At 37.1% G+C, this 19066-nt stretch overlaps 3 protein-coding genes across 10 annotated transcripts; all 3 read right to left on the reverse strand.

The window, feature by feature from the left end:
• Positions 1 to 641: 641 nt before the first annotated feature.
• LOC147491147 (TATA-box-binding protein-like) lies at positions 642 to 5818 on the reverse strand. Its single transcript, XM_086567191.1, has 10 exons — positions 5805 to 5818; positions 5098 to 5178; positions 3670 to 3757; positions 2589 to 2660; positions 2189 to 2242; positions 1865 to 1909; positions 1644 to 1736; positions 1276 to 1377; positions 1032 to 1184; positions 642 to 920 (listed from the first exon to the last, which is right to left on the reverse strand). Exons 1-9 carry the CDS (start codon positions 5816 to 5818, stop codon positions 1107 to 1109), a joined length of 627 nt encoding a protein of 208 aa, XP_086423317.1. The 3' UTR covers positions 642 to 920; positions 1032 to 1106.
• Positions 5735 to 10043, reverse strand: LOC147491148 (serine carboxypeptidase-like 18). 7 transcript variants are annotated; one of them, XM_086565538.1, is made up of 14 exons: positions 9776 to 10037; positions 9490 to 9635; positions 9115 to 9191; positions 8913 to 9035; positions 8723 to 8825; positions 8357 to 8394; positions 8082 to 8183; positions 7684 to 7770; positions 7402 to 7584; positions 6892 to 6963; positions 6575 to 6690; positions 6372 to 6485; positions 6088 to 6133; positions 5735 to 5991 (listed from the first exon to the last, which is right to left on the reverse strand). In XM_086565538.1, the coding sequence occupies exons 1-14, from the start codon at positions 9874 to 9876 to the stop codon at positions 5908 to 5910; spliced, it is 1392 nt and encodes a 463-aa protein (XP_086421664.1). In that variant the 5' UTR covers positions 9877 to 10037; the 3' UTR covers positions 5735 to 5907. The 7 variants fall into 7 exon arrangements, with proteins under 7 accessions (XP_086421664.1, XP_086421661.1, XP_086421660.1 ...); XM_086565535.1 differs by having other exon boundaries at positions 6368 to 6485; positions 9748 to 10036; XM_086565534.1 differs by having other exon boundaries at positions 9748 to 10024.
• A 1292-nt stretch (positions 10044 to 11335) lies between these two features.
• Positions 11336 to 18803, reverse strand: LOC147491149 (serine carboxypeptidase-like 7). Of its 2 annotated transcripts, none has more exons than XM_086565542.1 (14): positions 18321 to 18803; positions 18087 to 18232; positions 17908 to 17988; positions 17698 to 17816; positions 17500 to 17602; positions 17379 to 17416; positions 14433 to 14534; positions 13996 to 14082; positions 13719 to 13898; positions 12869 to 12940; positions 12250 to 12368; positions 12037 to 12159; positions 11790 to 11835; positions 11336 to 11688 (listed from the first exon to the last, which is right to left on the reverse strand). In XM_086565542.1, exons 1-14 carry the CDS (start codon positions 18482 to 18484, stop codon positions 11605 to 11607), a joined length of 1464 nt encoding a protein of 487 aa, XP_086421668.1. In that variant the 5' UTR covers positions 18485 to 18803; the 3' UTR covers positions 11336 to 11604. The 2 variants fall into 2 exon arrangements, with proteins under 2 accessions (XP_086421668.1, XP_086421667.1); XM_086565541.1 differs by having other exon boundaries at positions 17698 to 17820; positions 17912 to 17988; positions 18321 to 18602.
• Between the last annotated feature and the right edge of the window lie 263 nt (positions 18804 to 19066).

Here is a 19066-nt window from a genome sequence, read left to right on the forward strand (position 1 = left end):
CCTAGCTCAAATTATTGGAGACATTTATAGTCACCTGGATCGGAGCTTTTAGGACCAGAAATTATTGCACACCCCTGTAGTCTTTGGCTGGCTTGCCTTTGCTTAAGAGAAAAAGCAACAAAGACTTGCCTTCCAAATTTATGTAGCCCGAACGCGTCCCTAACTAGAATTACTGCATAGCAGTGGGGAAGTGAGCGTAGGAGATGAGAGGAGGAGGAAGATGAAGGAGGGAGATGAAGAGAAGAGCTGGAGATGAGAGGAGGAGGAGGAAGATGAAGACATAGAGAAGAGAGAAACTATTTAGGGGGGGGGGAGACAGACAGACAGCAGCCAAGACTCATTTTAGGCCCTCTCAAAAAAAGCCAACCCAAAAACGTTCGCATAGCTCACTTGATTATAAATAAGCATGCTTTTATTAATTATCGCTCTTAATTCTGCTTTCCTCAATCTCTAGTACTCAACTTATCGCTCTTAACTCTGCTTTTACTAATTGCTAAACCCTTCCACACAAGTACTTTTATCAGATTATTTGGAACTCTTAGACACTAGTTTGGGAATTTTGTATGAGGTTTTTATTATTATTGTTGTTAGTATTGTTAGAACAAAAGGTCACAGAGTGCATTTAGCAGAGTCGACTCACACATAGCATTTTATTCTTTAATAGATATATGCACATGAATAGAGTGTGCATCACTGCATCAGCATATTTACAAACTATGTGGTCCAAGGAGCTATATATGTTCCATTAATAGTCATTAAGGCATCGTAGCTAGCTTTGCTTCTTTATAGTTTATATTATAATTAGTCGAGATAGATAAAGATCATAAACCACTCGAGCCTCCTTCCATCTACCTATGTAGAATTGCAAACTCCCTTGGCAGAACCAACTCCCTTAAGTAGTTTCTTCTGTTAATAGTTATCTGCACATAACTTGAGTACTAGAGATTAGCCTTTACTGATGATAAATCCAGATGTTTTTTTTTTAATGCCATCGGGAACTCCTAAAACATATGATCAATCGACATTATTACCTTAATTCTACATGAATTTTCTTTTTCTACTCTCAGAGCAGAAAATGCGATAAATTGCTCAATTCAAAAGAGCCCTTACCATTGCTTGTGTCTCCTAAATCCACAAGCAACTGGATATATGTTTTCCACGGCTGCATGAATCTCATCTCTGACCTGAAGAGGTATGGAACAAATGAAGGGAAACTAGCCTATCCACTATAATAACTACTTTGGAAACTACAAACTTCCGTAAATCCTCTATTACCTTTGCCCCAGTTAGAACAATTTTCCCTGAGGTGAATATGATCAGAACCATTTTTGGTTGCTTCATTCGATAGATCATGCCTGGAAATATTTCAGGTTCATACTGCACGAAGATGATGCAACTGCATTCAGGATAAATAAGAATCCCATTTCCAAAGCCCAGAATATTGCATCATACCAAAACCAGATTCCTTTTGCCTATCTACGAAAGTCTTATATGAATGGACTGAATGGAAAATATGTACGATTTGATGATTGGACTAAGTATGCAATGATTCTCAACTACCGTCACTGAGGAAATGCGAACTATTAGCAGACGCAACTCTACGCCTATACTATAAATCTTAGGAATGAACAAATATCACTTACACTTGCAAAGTGTCCGTGAGAAGATGCAAGGCCTTCAAGCCTAATGGTGAATTTCACATCACAGAGGGCAACGAGATAATGAATCTTGAAGTCCTACATAACAACATTGACATTGAAACTTACACAAGCAGTACTATAACAAGAAACAGAAAATGAATTATAACATGCATATAGAGAGGTCTAAAATAAAAATAACTAAGAGAAGAAGAACAACAAAGTACCTTAAACTTTGCTGGAAAACCAAGCTTCTGAATAATTCGAGCGAACTGAAAGCAATGACATTATGTCAGATTGGAAAGCAGTTAAATGCTGGAGACATGTATATTTGATCGTAGTGACTGCTGTGAATACCTTTTCGCACTAATAAAGAAAGAAAAAACTCTTTATCTTACCCATTTCTCTTTTTTTTTTAAGGAAAATACTACTGAAAGTAGTTTCCGTGGTCAAATTTGTGTATATATCAAGAATGTTCTACCTTTCCTCTAAGAAGAAAGAAACAGGACCAAAAATTCAAAATTCAAATCTAAAATTTCAATAGCCATTACCACCTTCCTAGCTGACAGCTTTGACTCTTGTTCACTCTTGGCACCAATGCAGACCTGTAACTCTGTAAGGATATCATCATCGGGTTAACCATAAAGAACTGTGACTGATAAGTTACTCATCAATTGTGTGCAGCATGTTGGCCTCCAGTACATTTTTTGCTGAAAACAGGATAATTATTATGTCACCCTGATTAAAATAGCCGTCTTACTGTACATAAAAAAAACAGGGATCGCCATGTCAGATTGTTCATCCGTGTAACTACACCAAGGGGTGGGCATAATAATCCACAATACAGGAAAAGTTAATATATACACGATATAAGCAAAACTATGGACAGACTACTCTACAGGATAGCGCAAGTCAGCAAGAGATTTTAGATATCATTTAGGACCTACTCACCATCTTTCCGGAAGCAAATATCAAAGCAGTTGTCTTGGGCTCCCTTATCCTCATAATAACAGAAGCAAAATGCTGTGACAACGCATATGTGAAGTTAGGCGATAACAAGTTCCGAGCAACAGAAGACGCTGAAAACCACTAAATAGCTTGTACAATATCTTAGCCTAGTCATCTAGTCTGGCAACTATATTAACAGTTCAACTAATCCAATTAAAACTCGCTAGAGTTTTTTATTAGGACTAAGCTCAGCCATACTAAAAAGAATAGTTGCAACTTCTAGATTAGGCATTGCTTAACAGATTATTTTGCCTAGCATTTGTAGGAAGAAGAGGAAGAGAAACAGGTAAATGAAAGGTATCCGGTGGCAAACCTACATGCAGTATGGCTTAAAAGACAGATAGCAGTGACTACTCATATAACATTAAAAGATGTCCAGCAGGAGATACTTTAAAAATGAATTCTCTCTCTTGTGTTTTCATTATGTATTCCATAACCAAGCTCCCTTATTGGGATGTCTGAGTTACTAAATACCAACATTTTAAAAAGTGTTTGAGGCGTACGCCTCGAGATGCGTACCAAAAACACCCTAGAAGCGTTGAGTAATGCGTATATGCATAGGAAGCGTACGATTCAGTGTGTGAGGCGTTCCCAAGGCATTGAGGTGTACGCCTCAGTTGCAAGGCATAAGCCTACATCGCACAGACTTTAGGCAATATATTTTTATTTTTAGGACATTATTGACATCAGATCTAGCCATAACCTCAAGCTTTTTTCAGTATTCCCCATTAAAAGTATGCTACTGAATCACAACAGCCCTCAAACTAAACCCCCATCTTTCTTCAAAGCCTTTGAAGAAAATGAGCAGAGATTCAACCTCTGTTCCCTCCCTTTCACACCACCAAACGCCACTTTTTGACAGTGTACATCATCAGGCTTTCAAATGTACAAATAACAGTACTGTGAATAAAAAAGTGGTGATTTGTCATGTGAAAGCAGGAGAAGAGGTTGAACACCGTTTCCAGGAGCAGAGATGATTGAATCCTATTGAAACTATGCCGATCCTCTTTTATTAATTACGTACCATGGGATTATACTCAGCGTTACGAGCTTGGAGAACAATTTTCTTAAGATCCAGTTTACAATCCAAGTCGACCGTTGACACAATGTTCCTGCATATGCATAGAAACCGTATAAATTATCATTAACATCAGTAATATAAGGCTCGTATAATGGTACAAGTACAGCTCAACATCATATTTCCTTCAAAACATAAGCGAGGGAAAGAGATGGTTTTTAGTGATACAATAGATCCAGGTTGATACAGCTAACTGACAATGGTTACTGAGAAAGGTTTTGAACTGTCAAAATATGATCCAGGTTGAGCAGCATTTAGAGGACTTAACCACTCTCATTGAGCACCAGAATAGCACAGAACAATACCATAGTTATTCAACTGCAGCTGACATGTCTCCTGATGCTGCAGTTCCAAGCTCAGCTTCTGACAATACTATAGTTGCGATCACTGACATGTCTCCTGATGCTGTTCCCCAGCTTTACAATACTGCAGTGGTAGCCCCCTTTGAGTTCACTGCGGAATTACATGGAGTCACAACTGGTCGAGCAGAGTCAGCCCCCAGTAGCAGGGGCCTTCTTTAGCCACTCCGACACTCCTTGTTAGGAGCTCAGGAGACTTGGTAGCGAGAGAGCATAGTATACCTACTGTATTGGACCTACCAATACAAAGGCACCAGCAAAGAGTTACTCCTCTTAACCAACTCCCAAATAGTAGAGAAATAAACATGTATGAAGGGTTAGTTGTTGGAAATGAGGATGTAGAAGACGATCTCTCAGAGAGTGAATCTGAGTTGTTTGGGGATACGTATATAAGGGCTCCAACGCTTGCATTGCCTAAGAGCACATCAAAGTATGCAGCGTCTTCTGAGAATCAATGGACTACTGTGAAGCCAAAAAGAAGCAAAAGGATCCAAGAGCGTTCTTCAGGAGAAATAGAGCCTACACTTGCAATGATGAAGAAGGTTAAGTCGTTAACCAAAAACAAAAAGATGAGACATCTTGAGGACTACACAAAAGAGTTTTGGGATGACACTTTGGGACTTACTTATGTGTGTTGTGCTTGCGAAGGTTTCTTTTGTAACTATGAGAAAGCGCAAACTCATCTTAGGAAAGATCATCCTAAGATTGTAAAGAAAATCATGACTAGGAAGTAGGATTCCTAGCTCTACTTTCTTAGGGTTCGATTGTAGCATGTCTAGTGATCTCAGGTATGTTAGGCTTATAGTATGTCGATTTGCGTCTTTGTGTGCCTCCTTTTAATGATCAAACTCTTAGGGAGGCTTGTAAGGTTTACCCTTTTGCAATATAAACCGGTGGGGTCTGACTTAACCCCATAACTTTTTCAAAAAAAAAAAAAAAGTTATTCAACTGCTTAGCACATATTGGTACCACACTAGGCATCTTTACATACAACAGTATCAAGTAAAACACTTACTGAACTTCAGGAACAACACCAGAAGGATGAACAGAAAGATCAACCGGGTGAGTCTTTGCCAAGTTATGATCACTCCTGTTCCTATCAAATCAAATTAGTAATCTTTTTAACTAACAGTTTACAGTTTACTCCTAACATAATAGACACAGAATAAGACAATAATTTAAGACAATACAAGTATAAGAAAAAACAACTTGGGAAAGGCGAAGTGAAGAAAAAGAGACGTACCTGAAGCTGGGAATGTAACAGGGAGGAGTTTAGTGGGAGGAAGTGGTGGGAACGTAGGAGTTCGAGAAGGTTTTGTACTTTTTTAGGTGAAGCCATTACGTTTCTGTTTGCCAGTTTCTGTTAGCTTCAAATTTAACAGCTTATATACTGTTGAGGGTAGCATGTGAAACTGATGAAGTGGGAAATTCAGTTTCTGAAACTCCCTCCTTGTCCTTGGTTCAAAGTTTGACTTATCCGAGTCTAACTCAGACTCAGCTTAGAGGAGAATTAACTAACAGAACTATAAGATTTGCTAGCCAAATCTACTATAGATTGTATTGCGATAACACACACATAATCACTCCACCAATAGCAAAAGTTGTTACGTTGCTGTGCTCTTAAGAGCTACGACAGGGAGCAAACAGAAAACTTAGCCAAATGAGCTATATAATTAAAGTTCTTGTTCAGAACATATTATAATAATTTGTTACAGTAATTACATAGGTCTAGCCATCAAACTAATGAACAAAAATCATCATAGTCCACTTCACTGCAACTGCATGAGTTAGGCACTATTGGATTCTTTTGTTGCCGTGGGGGTAATTACAAAGGTTCACTAGAAATCCACCTCTTGAACATTGCAAAACATTCCTTTGGCAGGTACTCTGGAGCTGTGTGACCCCCACCCTGCATAAACAAATAGTGATCACATTTTTACCTCTATCTGCACTACCAGTTTTTACATAAATGAACCAAGGAATGCAGAGTAGCTAGCTGTCTTGCCTTTATTGTGGCAAATGTCATGTTGTTGGAGTATGTCATTGTGAATCTACATCGAAATGAATAAATGAGTCCCTCAGTAACAGAACATCAATGTCAAATTATTACTGATAAAACATCTCTAATACAGCTCTATCATTTCAAGTTAATTCATAGTTTTGCCCACATAAAGACGAAAGTGCTCTCAAATGGGGCATTTCTCTTGAGCAAAACTAATATGAGAATAGTTTTTTTCCAGTAAAGATGCTCTTGGTATAGAAGTTAGAACCAGACACAAGTTTACCAACCCTCCAACTTGTCCATCTACTAGCCAGGGCCTCCAATCATCAACAATGGAATAATTAAGCGAGCGTATCCATGCTTGAGTGGCCAAGTAAGGGACAATCATGTCATGATCACCACTGTTCACAGAAACATAATAGCTTTAGTTTTTTAATATCGTTTGTTGGACAAACCAGATTATGGCAGAATCAATGTCTGCTAAACATACCTATAGATAAGAGATGTAAAGCGTCTTGCACTAAGGTTTACATGATATTCATAGCTGCTATCTATTTCATGTTTATATTGCAAAAAGGAACATCTCTGCCAGTCAGAAACTGATCCCTGCTCATGATACATATGATGTTGTTATAGTCATCTCTAAGTCAATACTTCACAGTCAATACATATGATTTCAATCATATTCCTCAAACAAAAAATATTCTTAATATCTTTCAAAAACAAGAAATTTAGGCATAGGATTTTATTTCCAACTGTTTTGTTTCTAACAACATTTCTATTTTTTCTAGTCACACATTTCAGTACCTCTTGGATCTGCAGAACCTTCCGCACACGCCTGTCATTAGCCCAGTAATATGAGAGCAAATCACCGTAAGCCTATAGAATGTTGGTTACTTTAACACATTAACATGAATTTACGAACCGTAAACATATAAATTTCTTTTCTTTCAAAATTTCTTAAATAGATTCGCAACAAATAGTATTTATTTTCCAAAATATAAGAAACCAGACCTACAGTACATGGGCACGCCATCTTTCAGAAGTAATCTATGTCAGATACGTATCCACATGTCAGACACATTGTATGTGATATACCTCAATTTTAATTTTGATATTTCACCGTGTCAGACACTTCATATCCGTGTCAATGTAATTAGAACCAGACTGGTATTTAAGGAATTTGGGAAATCTTACACACTTCTACCAACAATGTGTATGGATCTATGCTGAAACCTTTCCCTGGAGTTTGTGAGAAAGCTAAAAAGAAACTATTGTTTAGTTAAAAAGAGATACAAATAAGAAAAGAAGACTCACTCTACAGTTGAGTGCAGGAATACTAGGGGGTTGTAGATCAAGCAAAGAAGCCTGTTTTGAATCAATTAAGCGTCTACAGTTCTTGCGAAGGTATCTTCTAATCTTGTGCATCTCTTTTGGCTTCGGTGAAACGAAATTACACAGTGGTTCCAAAATATGGCCAGTATTGATTCTTGAGACACACTGTAATTAACAATGCAAAGTATCATATTCTCACCTATTGTCAGTAATTAAAGTGATTTCGATATGAAACACTGTGATGTTGAGTAAACTGTAGTTCACCTTGGAGTAAGCCTCAAGGCTCTTTAAACACTCTCTATTGCTGGGATTTACATTAATGTACTCCCCGCCACAACTCCTTTTGGCTGACTGCATATTGAAGGTAACATATAAGATCTCTCCTAAAAAGTTTTTTTTCCTGCTTGGTCGACCGGTAAACTTGAAGGCCCCAGAATCCATCATCAACTAAAACTTTAAGGAACTGTGCAAGTAATACCCTAGAAAATACAATGTAGTGGGTGAGAAAGAAAGGATACAGATGTACTTCTAAGAAAATTGTTTTGTTTTGTACTGGATCTTCTTGCAGCTTGTCATTTGTGAGAGGTCAACCAAGCAGGGACTCATGGAGGACATCGGTAAACATACAACAAGAATGATGAAGTTGATGATGAACTACTAACCTCATATATTTCATCTGATATAAGTCCCATGCGATGGGTATATGGAAGTATTTTGTTGTTATCGAGACGTGAATCTGTTACTGGATTGCCAAGCAGATAACCCTGTCACCATATCAAACATTACTATTTAGAAATATTTATGTCTAACAACAACAACAAATGACACATACAGTTGTTCATTTTTACTACATGGACAACAAGAAAGAGTTCCAGGTGCTCTATTTGCTTCAAATTGGTAATGCTAGCACTTAGTTTAATGTCTATGTGAAACATACTTTGAGATTGATGAATGGTTGAGTCCCTGCTTCATTACCTGCAGAAAATTTGTAGCATTAGAAATTATAAATTTATCTATCACATTGACTTACTTGCAACACTGGTCCAAGGGAGTGAATCTTGTGCCTACAATAAAGACATTAAGATACTACCTAATACCTAATACCTAAATCCTAGTCAATGGTTATCGCTCATAGTGATAACAACAGAATGAATTAATATAATCCTTGAAAATTCTATTCTTTTGAACAAAAAATACTAATATGAGTGGATTTTACCCTACACACTTCAGAATGACTTGTTTCTGGTGTTGTATATTCAGTTAATAACTTTCAGGCTCTTAGAGAACTTTGATTCAGGATTACCCAGTACTATTTCTTGAAATATAAGTGGAACGGTCTTGCCCGAATATGAATCACCGCCAATGTAGACTGGATTTGAGAGGAACTCAGGATGATCGATGAACCACTGCAAACTCAAGCAAAGAAATATAATAAAAGTGTAGTGTTCTTGTGGGAGATTGAACTCTGAAGAACATGTAGCTAGAGTTTGTACCTTTCTTAAAAATTGGCGGGCATGGTCACATGATTCTATATCGCCTGGCATAGAACCTTCTTTTGCTTTCGAATATGAGAATCCAGTTCCAACAGGAGAATCCAGGAAGATTATGCTGGCAACCTGGAAAGTTCACCTCAGCCATCATCTTAGATAAAGGCATACTTAAAAAATACTACTAAGAGTATACAGAAATACATATCTGTGTCCACGAGTAGGGATTCGTAACCAAAGTTGGCAAGCTCCCATTATATTCTTGCACGAAGAAGTTAACTGGACCTGCACAACCCACGGCAGTAGGATATAGTCTGTCCATAGTCTTCATCTTCACATGCTTTTATGTAATGATTATTAAGTTATTAACATTTTTCCAAATAAAATTTGGGCTCATACACCCAACATATAAGCTCAACTGGACAGATATTCCTCAAAGAAATAGATTAATAATTTTCTTTTTCTATCATAACCGACTTGTAGACTCCAGGCTTACAGGCCTAATACCCGAAGCATATATCCTCTGCTTACACCTGATCCTTTTTTGGTATAGTGGTTAAGTTAAAAATGAAAAGAAGCTTACCGATTTCATAAGCAAATCCAGTTAAACCTGAGCAACCAGGGCCTCCAGTGAACCAAAGCATAATGGGATCATCTTCTGGATTGCTCTCTGACTTAACAAAGTAATAGAACATCTGCACATCCCCTGACTCACCCACTCCTACATACCTGAACAGATACGTACATCAAATTCTAAGAGCACTAGCCATATGTACGTGACATTACATATATTATTTTTCGCGAAACACTAAGCACATACATAAATTGACTCTTGTTTTACCCAGTTTCTAGCTGAAATGGGAGAGAACCTTTGAACCCTGGAAGAGATGTCACTGTTGAGTAAGAGAGTGCAGGAGGTGGGCAGACCAGAAAGAGAAGAAGATGTAGCAGAGCTAATATGGAACAACATGAACTAAGCTTGTTTGAGTGCTGAAGGTGTTGTCTTGCCATCTCTAGCACTGCTGGGTGGTAGTGTTCTGAGTGGATTTCCATAAAATTGTTTCATTAGGCTCCAAGGGAGAACTTAAAAGGAGGTGTCTGTATGAGCATGTATGATTGTATTAATGTACTGTAGAATGTAGATATGTGAATTTTGTCCTTTAGACCATATTAGGATGATGTCAATCCTCTCGATTCCTTTGAGCCGATTTTTCATCCTGTTGTTATTGTTTCACTGTAATTCCCTTGGTATTATCGGGGGAAAAAAAAAAGTAATTCCCTTGGTACTATATGGCTGGACCTATATATACTAACGAAGTGTGCATATTTTGGCCTCATCTTCATTCCTCTTTTAGTGGGGAGATTTTCGTTAAGTCAATTATTTGTTTAACAAAGAAGAAACTGACATCTTTTTAGATGACAACAAACACGAGACAAATTGCATTTGGAAATCAGTTCTTAACATAAACAGCCATCATCGATCATCATCACTTAATAAAAATGACCCAGGAATAATAAGGGGATCGGAGTAGGGAATCATATTGGCTTTGTTTCCTAGGACTAAGTTTTGAGTTCTTGTCTTTCAGAAACACCATGAGTATGAAGACAAAGGTGGTGTGCTTTCAAGGACAAGACGCCAGTACTCATTTGCCGGTTTGATGTTCAACTGGGATGCAACACTTGCAGGAAAGGAATTTGTTCAGGCAGTATTATTAAACAATCTACAATAACATGTTATATTGCAGTTGAACATCTTTAGAATGACAATATTGCAGAACTCGATCGGGCCACCTTAAGAATTGGTCGAAAAGCTGTTTACCAACTGGCTTTGATCCTATATTTTTGGTGAAAAGCTAGGGGCGGTTTCTCAAAATTCATAAAAACAATGGCATGCATTATCTTAAACAAAAAATCTGCACATATTCCAAACCATTACCAGCATCAGCAATTATCGCGACGCCAGAAGGGCAAACAAACTTAGTGCCATTTCTGGATGCCTGGAATCAAAATTGAAACAACGGGGGTGGTAAAATAACAAAGTTCCAAGAAGAGAAGCAGTGAGAACGTGACCAGAAATAAAACCAGTACTGAACCCGGTTATCTGGACAATGGCAGCATGCAGAGAGACCGTCATAGCCACCAAGAATCAAGACGGTTCCTTAGTCTTCAATCAAAAAGGGTGCCGGGGGATAGGTACTTATTTGGTGCATGGAGCACGTTTGAACGGATTGATTGAGTTTGGGTTTTGGATCGACGGTGGTCTAATGGCCAACAGTGTCTTTGCAGAGTGAAATCAAACCACTTTTCCATTTTAACAAGAATAATGCTGCCTCAGTTTTTTTTTTCTGTTCAGTCTTTAGGAAGAAAGAATGTGATTATGTTAAATTTCATTTTTATAAAAGCGAGGAAGGTGGCGGGGTCAGATTCCATTCAAATAAAATATGATCATATAGATATCAAGTTCTGTGTCAAATGCCCAGTCCTAAGACACATACAGAGCTAAGAAGGATAAAAGAAGCTCCACGACGTACAGTTATACAAATGTTTATCATTACTCTTAGGTCTTAGCCTCTTACACATAACTAGTTTCAGATGACGAGTATGGCCTATTGAATCAACCAAGTCCACTTGACCAACTTGCTGAGTTTATGAAAGAATGAAGTATTGCATAGTTTTGGTGCTCTACTAATGGAGATGATCACAAAGGTTCCTCTGAAATCCATTTTGAGAACATTACAAAGCATTCTCTAGGACGGTATTCTGGAGCCGTGTGACCTCCACCCTGCATAAACAAAGGTTGAATCACATTATTACATTTACCTCCACTTTAAATTTGTGGATAACAGCATAAATGAATGAAATGGGCAGAGGAGCCAATCTTGCCTTCACTGTGGCAAATGTCATCTTGTTTGAGTATGTCCATGTGAGTCTACATTGAAACCAAAAACAAGAATCAATTGGTAATGCAAAAGAAACTTCAAAGTACTTATGATAGAGCATCTCAAGCGCTCAAGCTTTAAGGAGGCAAAAACTGCCCCCAAGTGGATCCCTGGCATAGCTTTTGCACTGGAGATGCTCTTTACGTTCAATGTAGGATTATACGCAATTTTAATACATGTAAGAAACTAACCCTCCAACTTGTCCACCAGGAAACCCAACAAGCCATTGCCTCCCATCATCAACAATCGGATAATTAAGTGCTTGTATCCATGCTTGAGTGCCCAAGTATGGGACAGACATGTCATGATCACCACTGTTCACAAAATATAATAACGGAGTTAGTTGTTTAACTATTTTTTGGATGTACCATATGATGGAAAAATCATTTGTGTGGTCTTCTTACCTATAGATAAGAGATCGATAGCCTCTTGTGCTAAGATTTACATGATACTCATAGCTGCTTTCTATGTCGTAGTGATATGGTAAGTCATAGGAACACCTCTGCCACTCAGGTACTGATCCCTGCTCAAAATACATATGATGTCAGTCATGTATTTCTAATTATAAAACCATTGTTCTTTTCTTTGTACATGAATTTAGTTAGATTAAATGTAATTTGAACAACATTTCACCGGTACTTAATTCATTCACATCCTTTTCTCTAAATCAAAGATGGATTGGATATGATTATATGAACAATCAATAAAAGCATAAACTTGATAGGTTATATATGATTTTAGGAACTATAAATCCCACAGAGGCAAAACAAATGGACAACCAGATTGTATACCATAGATGCTAATCGACGCAACTGAACACTTGCTATATTGAACTCTCATTGCTTCAGAATCACATATATAGTGTCATTTAATTTTCCAGAATATTTTCATATTCATCAAATGAAATATTCTTTTCTTACAAAAACACAAACTGCTTTCAGAACATCATGAATTTAAATTTGCTGTATCATTTACTACTCTCCTATTCTAACATTTACTCTATATGTGTTTGTCATTTTGTACCTCTCGGATTTGGAGAACCTTCCGCACACGTTTGTCATCAGCCCAGTAATATGAGAGCAAATAAGCATGACCCTACGTAAAAGAAAAAAATCATTAGTTGAGCAATAAGTAACAACGACGCTCCATATTTTAAAACAAAAATCTATGTCAGATACATATCCACGTATCTGTGTCGGATAGGACACGTCCACAAACTGACTGTAATATACCTTGATTTGTGGTATTTCGCCGTGTCGGATACCGATAAAATGTCACTTGGGTTAAGCATATAACTTCATCTACAAGTGAGCTTGCATTAGAATGAATGCACAACACTTGATTTTCATAAGCCTGTAGTTCAAATTTACTTGAGTGCATTGTGAATAAACACTAAGAGATCTTGTTATATTCCAAGTCTGCGACTGCAGCTGTTCAAAAGAACTTCAATACACTTGGGATGCGTGTTGGATATACTGCAATCTAAGCTCTTTCTCAACCGACTTTCACATCAGATTGTATCACCAACATTACTTGTAACTTACTAGCATATATGTAAGCTGTTTACAGTATGCTAAATTATACTGCTCAAAACTGTTGTTAATTCAACCGAACTGCTAACAATTTTGATACCACCAAACAGAGAACTATCCTTTGGCTTACCCAGCCTATGCAAGACTTAATGAATAGACTTTATATTTTCAGAAGAAACAACTTAGGTCAGATCAGTTGACTGAATTAGCCGAACTTGTTACTTCTCTAAAAATCTCCAACTATAGTCATAAGTTCTAAAAGTCTAAACTAATAATCATCCCAAAACAGACTGAAGTAGCTGTTAATAGTCTAACAGAGATTATAAGAGGAAGACACTCACCCTACAGTTGGCTGCAGGACAGGGGGGTCGTGGATCAAGCAAAGAAGTCCGTTTTTGATCAATCACCGGGTTGAAATTCTCGGCAATGGATCTTCTATACTGCACCTTCTCTTGCGGCTTTGGTGATGCGAAAGAACACACTGGCTCCAAAATATGGAAAGTATTGATTCTTGAGACACACTGTAATGCAAAACGATCATTTCTATTTCTCCCTTTTTATTCACATTGTTTGTTAAAATATTAAAGAAAGTGATGCTCAGAGTAGATAGTAGTTTACCTTATCGTAAACCAGGAGATTCTTCAAACATTCTCCATTATCAGGATTCACATTTATGTAGTCCCCTCGACAAGTTCTCTTGGCTGACTGCATGCACAATTAAACTAATAAGACTTTCCAAAAGAAAAGTAGTATTCCTGATTGATTCACCCAAAATCATGGAAGGCTCTCCAAAATCCTTCACATATTCTAAAGAATGGTTCAAGAAATACACTACACTGAGAAAAACAGTGGAGTGAGAAACAAGGGATAAAGCTGTACTGCTAAGAAAATCACGGCTTGTAAAGAAATTCCTTAGATCTGCGCCTTCCTCTTGTATTTTGCTATTGGCCTTATTGCAGCATAAGATTTTTGAGGGGTGCACCAAGCAGGGTTTTAAGTGTTCATTAGTACACAGGCATCACAAAATGATTAGGAAGTTATGATGAGCTACTGACCTCGTATATTTCGTCTGATATAAGTCCCACTCGATGTGCATATGGAAGTATTGTATTGCTGTCACGATTACGATCAGTTACTGGGTTGCCAAGCAGATAACCCTGTAACCATTTCAAGCAAAGCTATTTAGAAATATGCATGATTATTGGCTCTATCCAAATGTATAGGTTGCATTGCCTAAGCAAATTCTCAAAGAATGTCATTACATTCACATCTACGTACATTTAGAGAGAGGGAGAGCAATCAAACACTGGATGGTACTTTCACATGAATTTGTTATTATGTATGCGATGGGGCAGATACTGACAATAGTTCTCTGCAGTTATGTTAATCAATGTGCGGTCGATATTTAGACAGAGGACGAGGTTACCAGCAGTAAGCATTTGTGTAAGATCCGGACATAATCGACAAGTCAACCTCTTCGATCTATAGTAGTGATTTTATAACTATAGTATAGTTTTTTTTTTATATATATAATCTAGGGCCTGTCCTATGGATCTTTTTAGTTTTTACTTTTAAATTTGGGATATTTAGGTCTGGGTCCTAATAATAGTTGGTTTATTTGGGTTTGGTAAAGAAAAGCTTGAATATTAGGGTTTAGTCCTAGTTCTGGTTGTTGACTGTTAGTCAACTAAGTTGACCGTGGTCAATCTGCTTGTATTTTTAAAATGTCAATAATACCCCTCGCGTGCAACATCACATGAATATATAAGTTAGACTTTGATACAAAAAATAAGGTCATCTTCTAGGACTTGGTCCCTACTGTTATTTGACAAATTAGAGTTTAGTCCTAATTGTTAGAAAATATTGATTAAATTTGGCAGAAAATAATCTTGGAACGGGGGAGGCTAATGATTTGAGTTTTATCACTTCTTTGGCAAAATTAAGTAACCTGGTATGGATTCAAATGATTAAACACATAGAACAAATCCTGAACCTTAATCCCAACCGAATAACCAGTCCACCTAAGATAATAACCTTCTTTCCTAGTATACCTTATCACTGGCAAATTATCAATAAGCAAATTCACCTGATACATCTCATCAATCCTTTCCTTCAAAATCTTGAAATCATTCGCATTCAAAGGATCAGACCGACACACAAAACTCGGTCTCATTCGTGTACATTTTGAACTCATAAGGCGAATTCTCAATCCCATCACCCATCAAAAGCTCACCAAGATTCTCAACACTATCCTTAATACCATCCAAAGGCGTACACAAAGGAAGACTATAATAACTATAAGGTATTTCTATATCAATTGAAGTCAAAGAATTCACTTTCACAGATAACGAACTTATCACCCACTTCATATTTATGTAAGATAAAACAGCAAAAAATGTAAGTGACTCAGTTATACCTGTTAGTAGGGGTGTAATACGGGGTGGGCCAACTGCAGGTCAAATAGTGATGGGGCGGGGCGGGGCGGGTCTAGGGGATACAAATCCAATGGTCCCTGACGGGGCGGGTTGAAGTGTCATGTTTTAGTACCATCACCCGGCCTGTTGGGTCATCTTATGGGGCGGGTTTTGGGCGGGTCATTCGGGTCGGGTGGAAATTATCATTTTAACCCAATTTCACCCAAAAAAAACTTTCTAATTTTGCAAGTAATATATTTTCAATTCACAACATAGAGAAAAAAATGGAATCAATCAATAAAAAATAAACAAAAATAAAAAAACTTGAACTTGAACCCAAAATCATATTTGTAAATTTGAAACTTTTTTCTCGTGATTTACCATTTGTAAATTGATTGTTTTCCATAGCATGATAAAATAAAAATAAGAGCGAGGATTTATGGTACAAAACAATAAAATATAAACTAAAAAAATTCGAAATTAATATAAGAATGAATGATTCATCTTTTCCAAAATTCGAAAGTTGAATTTGAACTTTTGATATTTGCCTAATGTTCAAACTTGAATATTTGAAATTGATATTGAACTCATAAGTTTGTGTTCATATCTCCCAAATTCTTACAAAAGTTAACAGAAAATATAAACAACATACAAAAATATTAAAGTTAGAGTCTTGAAATTGTGCGGGTCAACGGGGTTGGGTCAACGGCTTTTGACACAATGCGGGTTGGGCGGCTTGACGGGTTGGGTTTGAGCATAAAACCTACACCCATAGCCTGACCGCGTCGGTGGCGGGGCGGGGCGGGTCTGTTTTCGGGTCGGTGCGGGTTTGGGTGACGGGTGAAGACTGGATACCCTACCGGATAATGGGTCAACGGTTTTTTTTTACACTCCTACCTGTTAGTGTAGAGACATGGAAAGTTATGAATGAGATTTTATGAGATTACTACATGATTGTTGAAGAAAACTCCCCTTCAAAGTCACAAACTCAGTTTTTTTTTTATGGAGCTATCAGAGTTTTTTTTTTAGTCAGGATTCGTACTATGTGTTTAATCATGTAGGTTTAGGATCCTAACTTGTTGTTCTGGTACGGATTTCAAAGGTAATGATTTCAAAGCACTAGTTTTTCAGTTCATGCCAAACGGAAGTTGAGACTGGTTTTTTAATGGTTGACAAGTAACTCTAATTTGTCAAATAACAGTAGGGACCAAGTCCTAGAAGATGACCTTATTTCTTGTATCAAAGTTTAATTTATATATTCACGCGATGTTCCACGTGAGGGGTATTATTGTCATTTCAAAAATACAAGCAGATTGACCACAGTCAACTGAGTTGACTGACAGTCAACAACCAAAACTAGGACTAAACCCTAATATTCAAGCTTTTCTAGACCAAACCCTAATAAACCAACTATTAGGACTATTAACCTAAAAACCCTTTAAATTACATCTCACTTGTGAATGATACTAGTAGAAGGTCCAATTTATTACATGGACGAGGAATTACGGAGCTGGGTGCCAAAGTTCCTAATATGTATTGGCTTCAATCGAGAATTTTCATACTTAAAGGTACTTGTGATCCACATACCTTGAGATTAATATATGGTTTACGCTTTTCTTCAATACCTGCAGTATTATTTATTGGACAATAAAGTATCAATCATCTCATGACTTTCTTGAAGAAATAGATAATTTTGATTGAAAATTACCAAATGCTATGTTTTGAACAAGAAGTGGAAGCGTCTTTCCCGAATATGTATCTCCGCCAATGTAGACTGAATGTGAGAGGAACTCAGGGTGACTGAGCAACCACTAAAAACTCAACTCAGGAGGGAAAAAAAATGAAACTTCAGTGTTTTCTTTTTTATATTCTAAAGAACTCAAGAACTTGTAGCAAGATTTTGTACCTTTCTCAAAAATTGGTAGGCTTGGTCCATTGATTCTATATCACCTCTCTTTGAGCCTTCTATGCTTTTTGAATATGAAAATCCAGTTCCAACAGGAGAGTCTATGAAGATTATGCTGGCTGCGTGAAAAAAAAAATCCATCACTGTCATCGTTACAGAACAAGATACACTTACCTACACATACTAAGGAAAAAAAAAACAATGAAATACATATCTTTGTCCATGAGAAGGGATTCTGAACCAATGTTGGTAAGCTCCCATTATATTCTTGATCCTTGAACTTAAGTGGACCTGCACAATAACATGTGGCTTAGCTCTACTCCAAAAATCAGCACAGGGTAAATGACCAGAACCATGCAGCGATCAATAAATTTGAAAATGAAACTTACCTATTTCATATACTAGTCCACTGAAACCTGAGCAACCAGGGCCTCCAGTGAGCCAAAGCATAAGAGGGTCAGTTTCTGGATTGCTCTCTGACTTAACAAAGTAATAAAATAGTTCCACATCCCCTGACTTGCCCACTTCTATATACCTGATGATCAGATAAACAGATATGTGATCGTATATACTATATATGTAACAAAACTCGAGTATAGTAAATAAATTTACACTTGTATTACCCAGTTTCTAGCTCAAATGGTAGAGGGCCTTCGAAGCCTGGAAGATATTTCACTGTATTGTAAGAGAGTGCAAGAAGTGGGCACAACAGAAAGAGTAAAACTATTGATGAACAGCAAGAAGAAGTAAGATTGTTTGAGTGCTGAAAGTATTCTCTTGCCATCATTGGGTTTGGGATTACACCTGGTTCTGTTTTTGAGGAAGGATTGAAATATTGAATACAAAAATAAAGTTGGTGGAGTATATGGACTACTGGGATTGGAAATGAAAAATATAAGTTTATCCACACAATAACCCCGTGTGTCAATTCCACACTATATTTATAATAATAATTGATTAGTTGAGTGTGTCAATTCCACACTACATATAAATATATAATAATAATTGATTAATTGAGTGTGTCAGTTGACTCAGTATTGCTGCAAGATTTGGGCTACCCCGAAGATATCCCTATAGGTCGCTGTATAGAGATTAGAGGTGCGGTCAGTTGCGTGTGATGGGTGAGGAGGCTTAAAGTCCATTTTTCCGGAATACATGAGAATTCCAATCCAAATTCTAATCTTTATTAAAAAAATAATAAAAAAAAATCCAAATTCTAATTTTCCGGAATTCTATTATGGAAAATCGAAAAAAAAATATATTCGCCCAAACTCGGAGTTGGATATTTTCGGCAATAGATTGTAAGTAATTTGTGTAATTTGTAAAAGTATTTACAATTCTTAGGAAAAATGTGAATAATTTTGGAATT

Source organism: Coptis chinensis, chromosome 6 (assembly GCF_015680905.1).
Source record: "Coptis chinensis isolate HL-2020 chromosome 6, ASM1568090v1, whole genome shotgun sequence".
NCBI lineage: Eukaryota > Viridiplantae > Streptophyta > Magnoliopsida > Ranunculales > Ranunculaceae > Coptis > Coptis chinensis.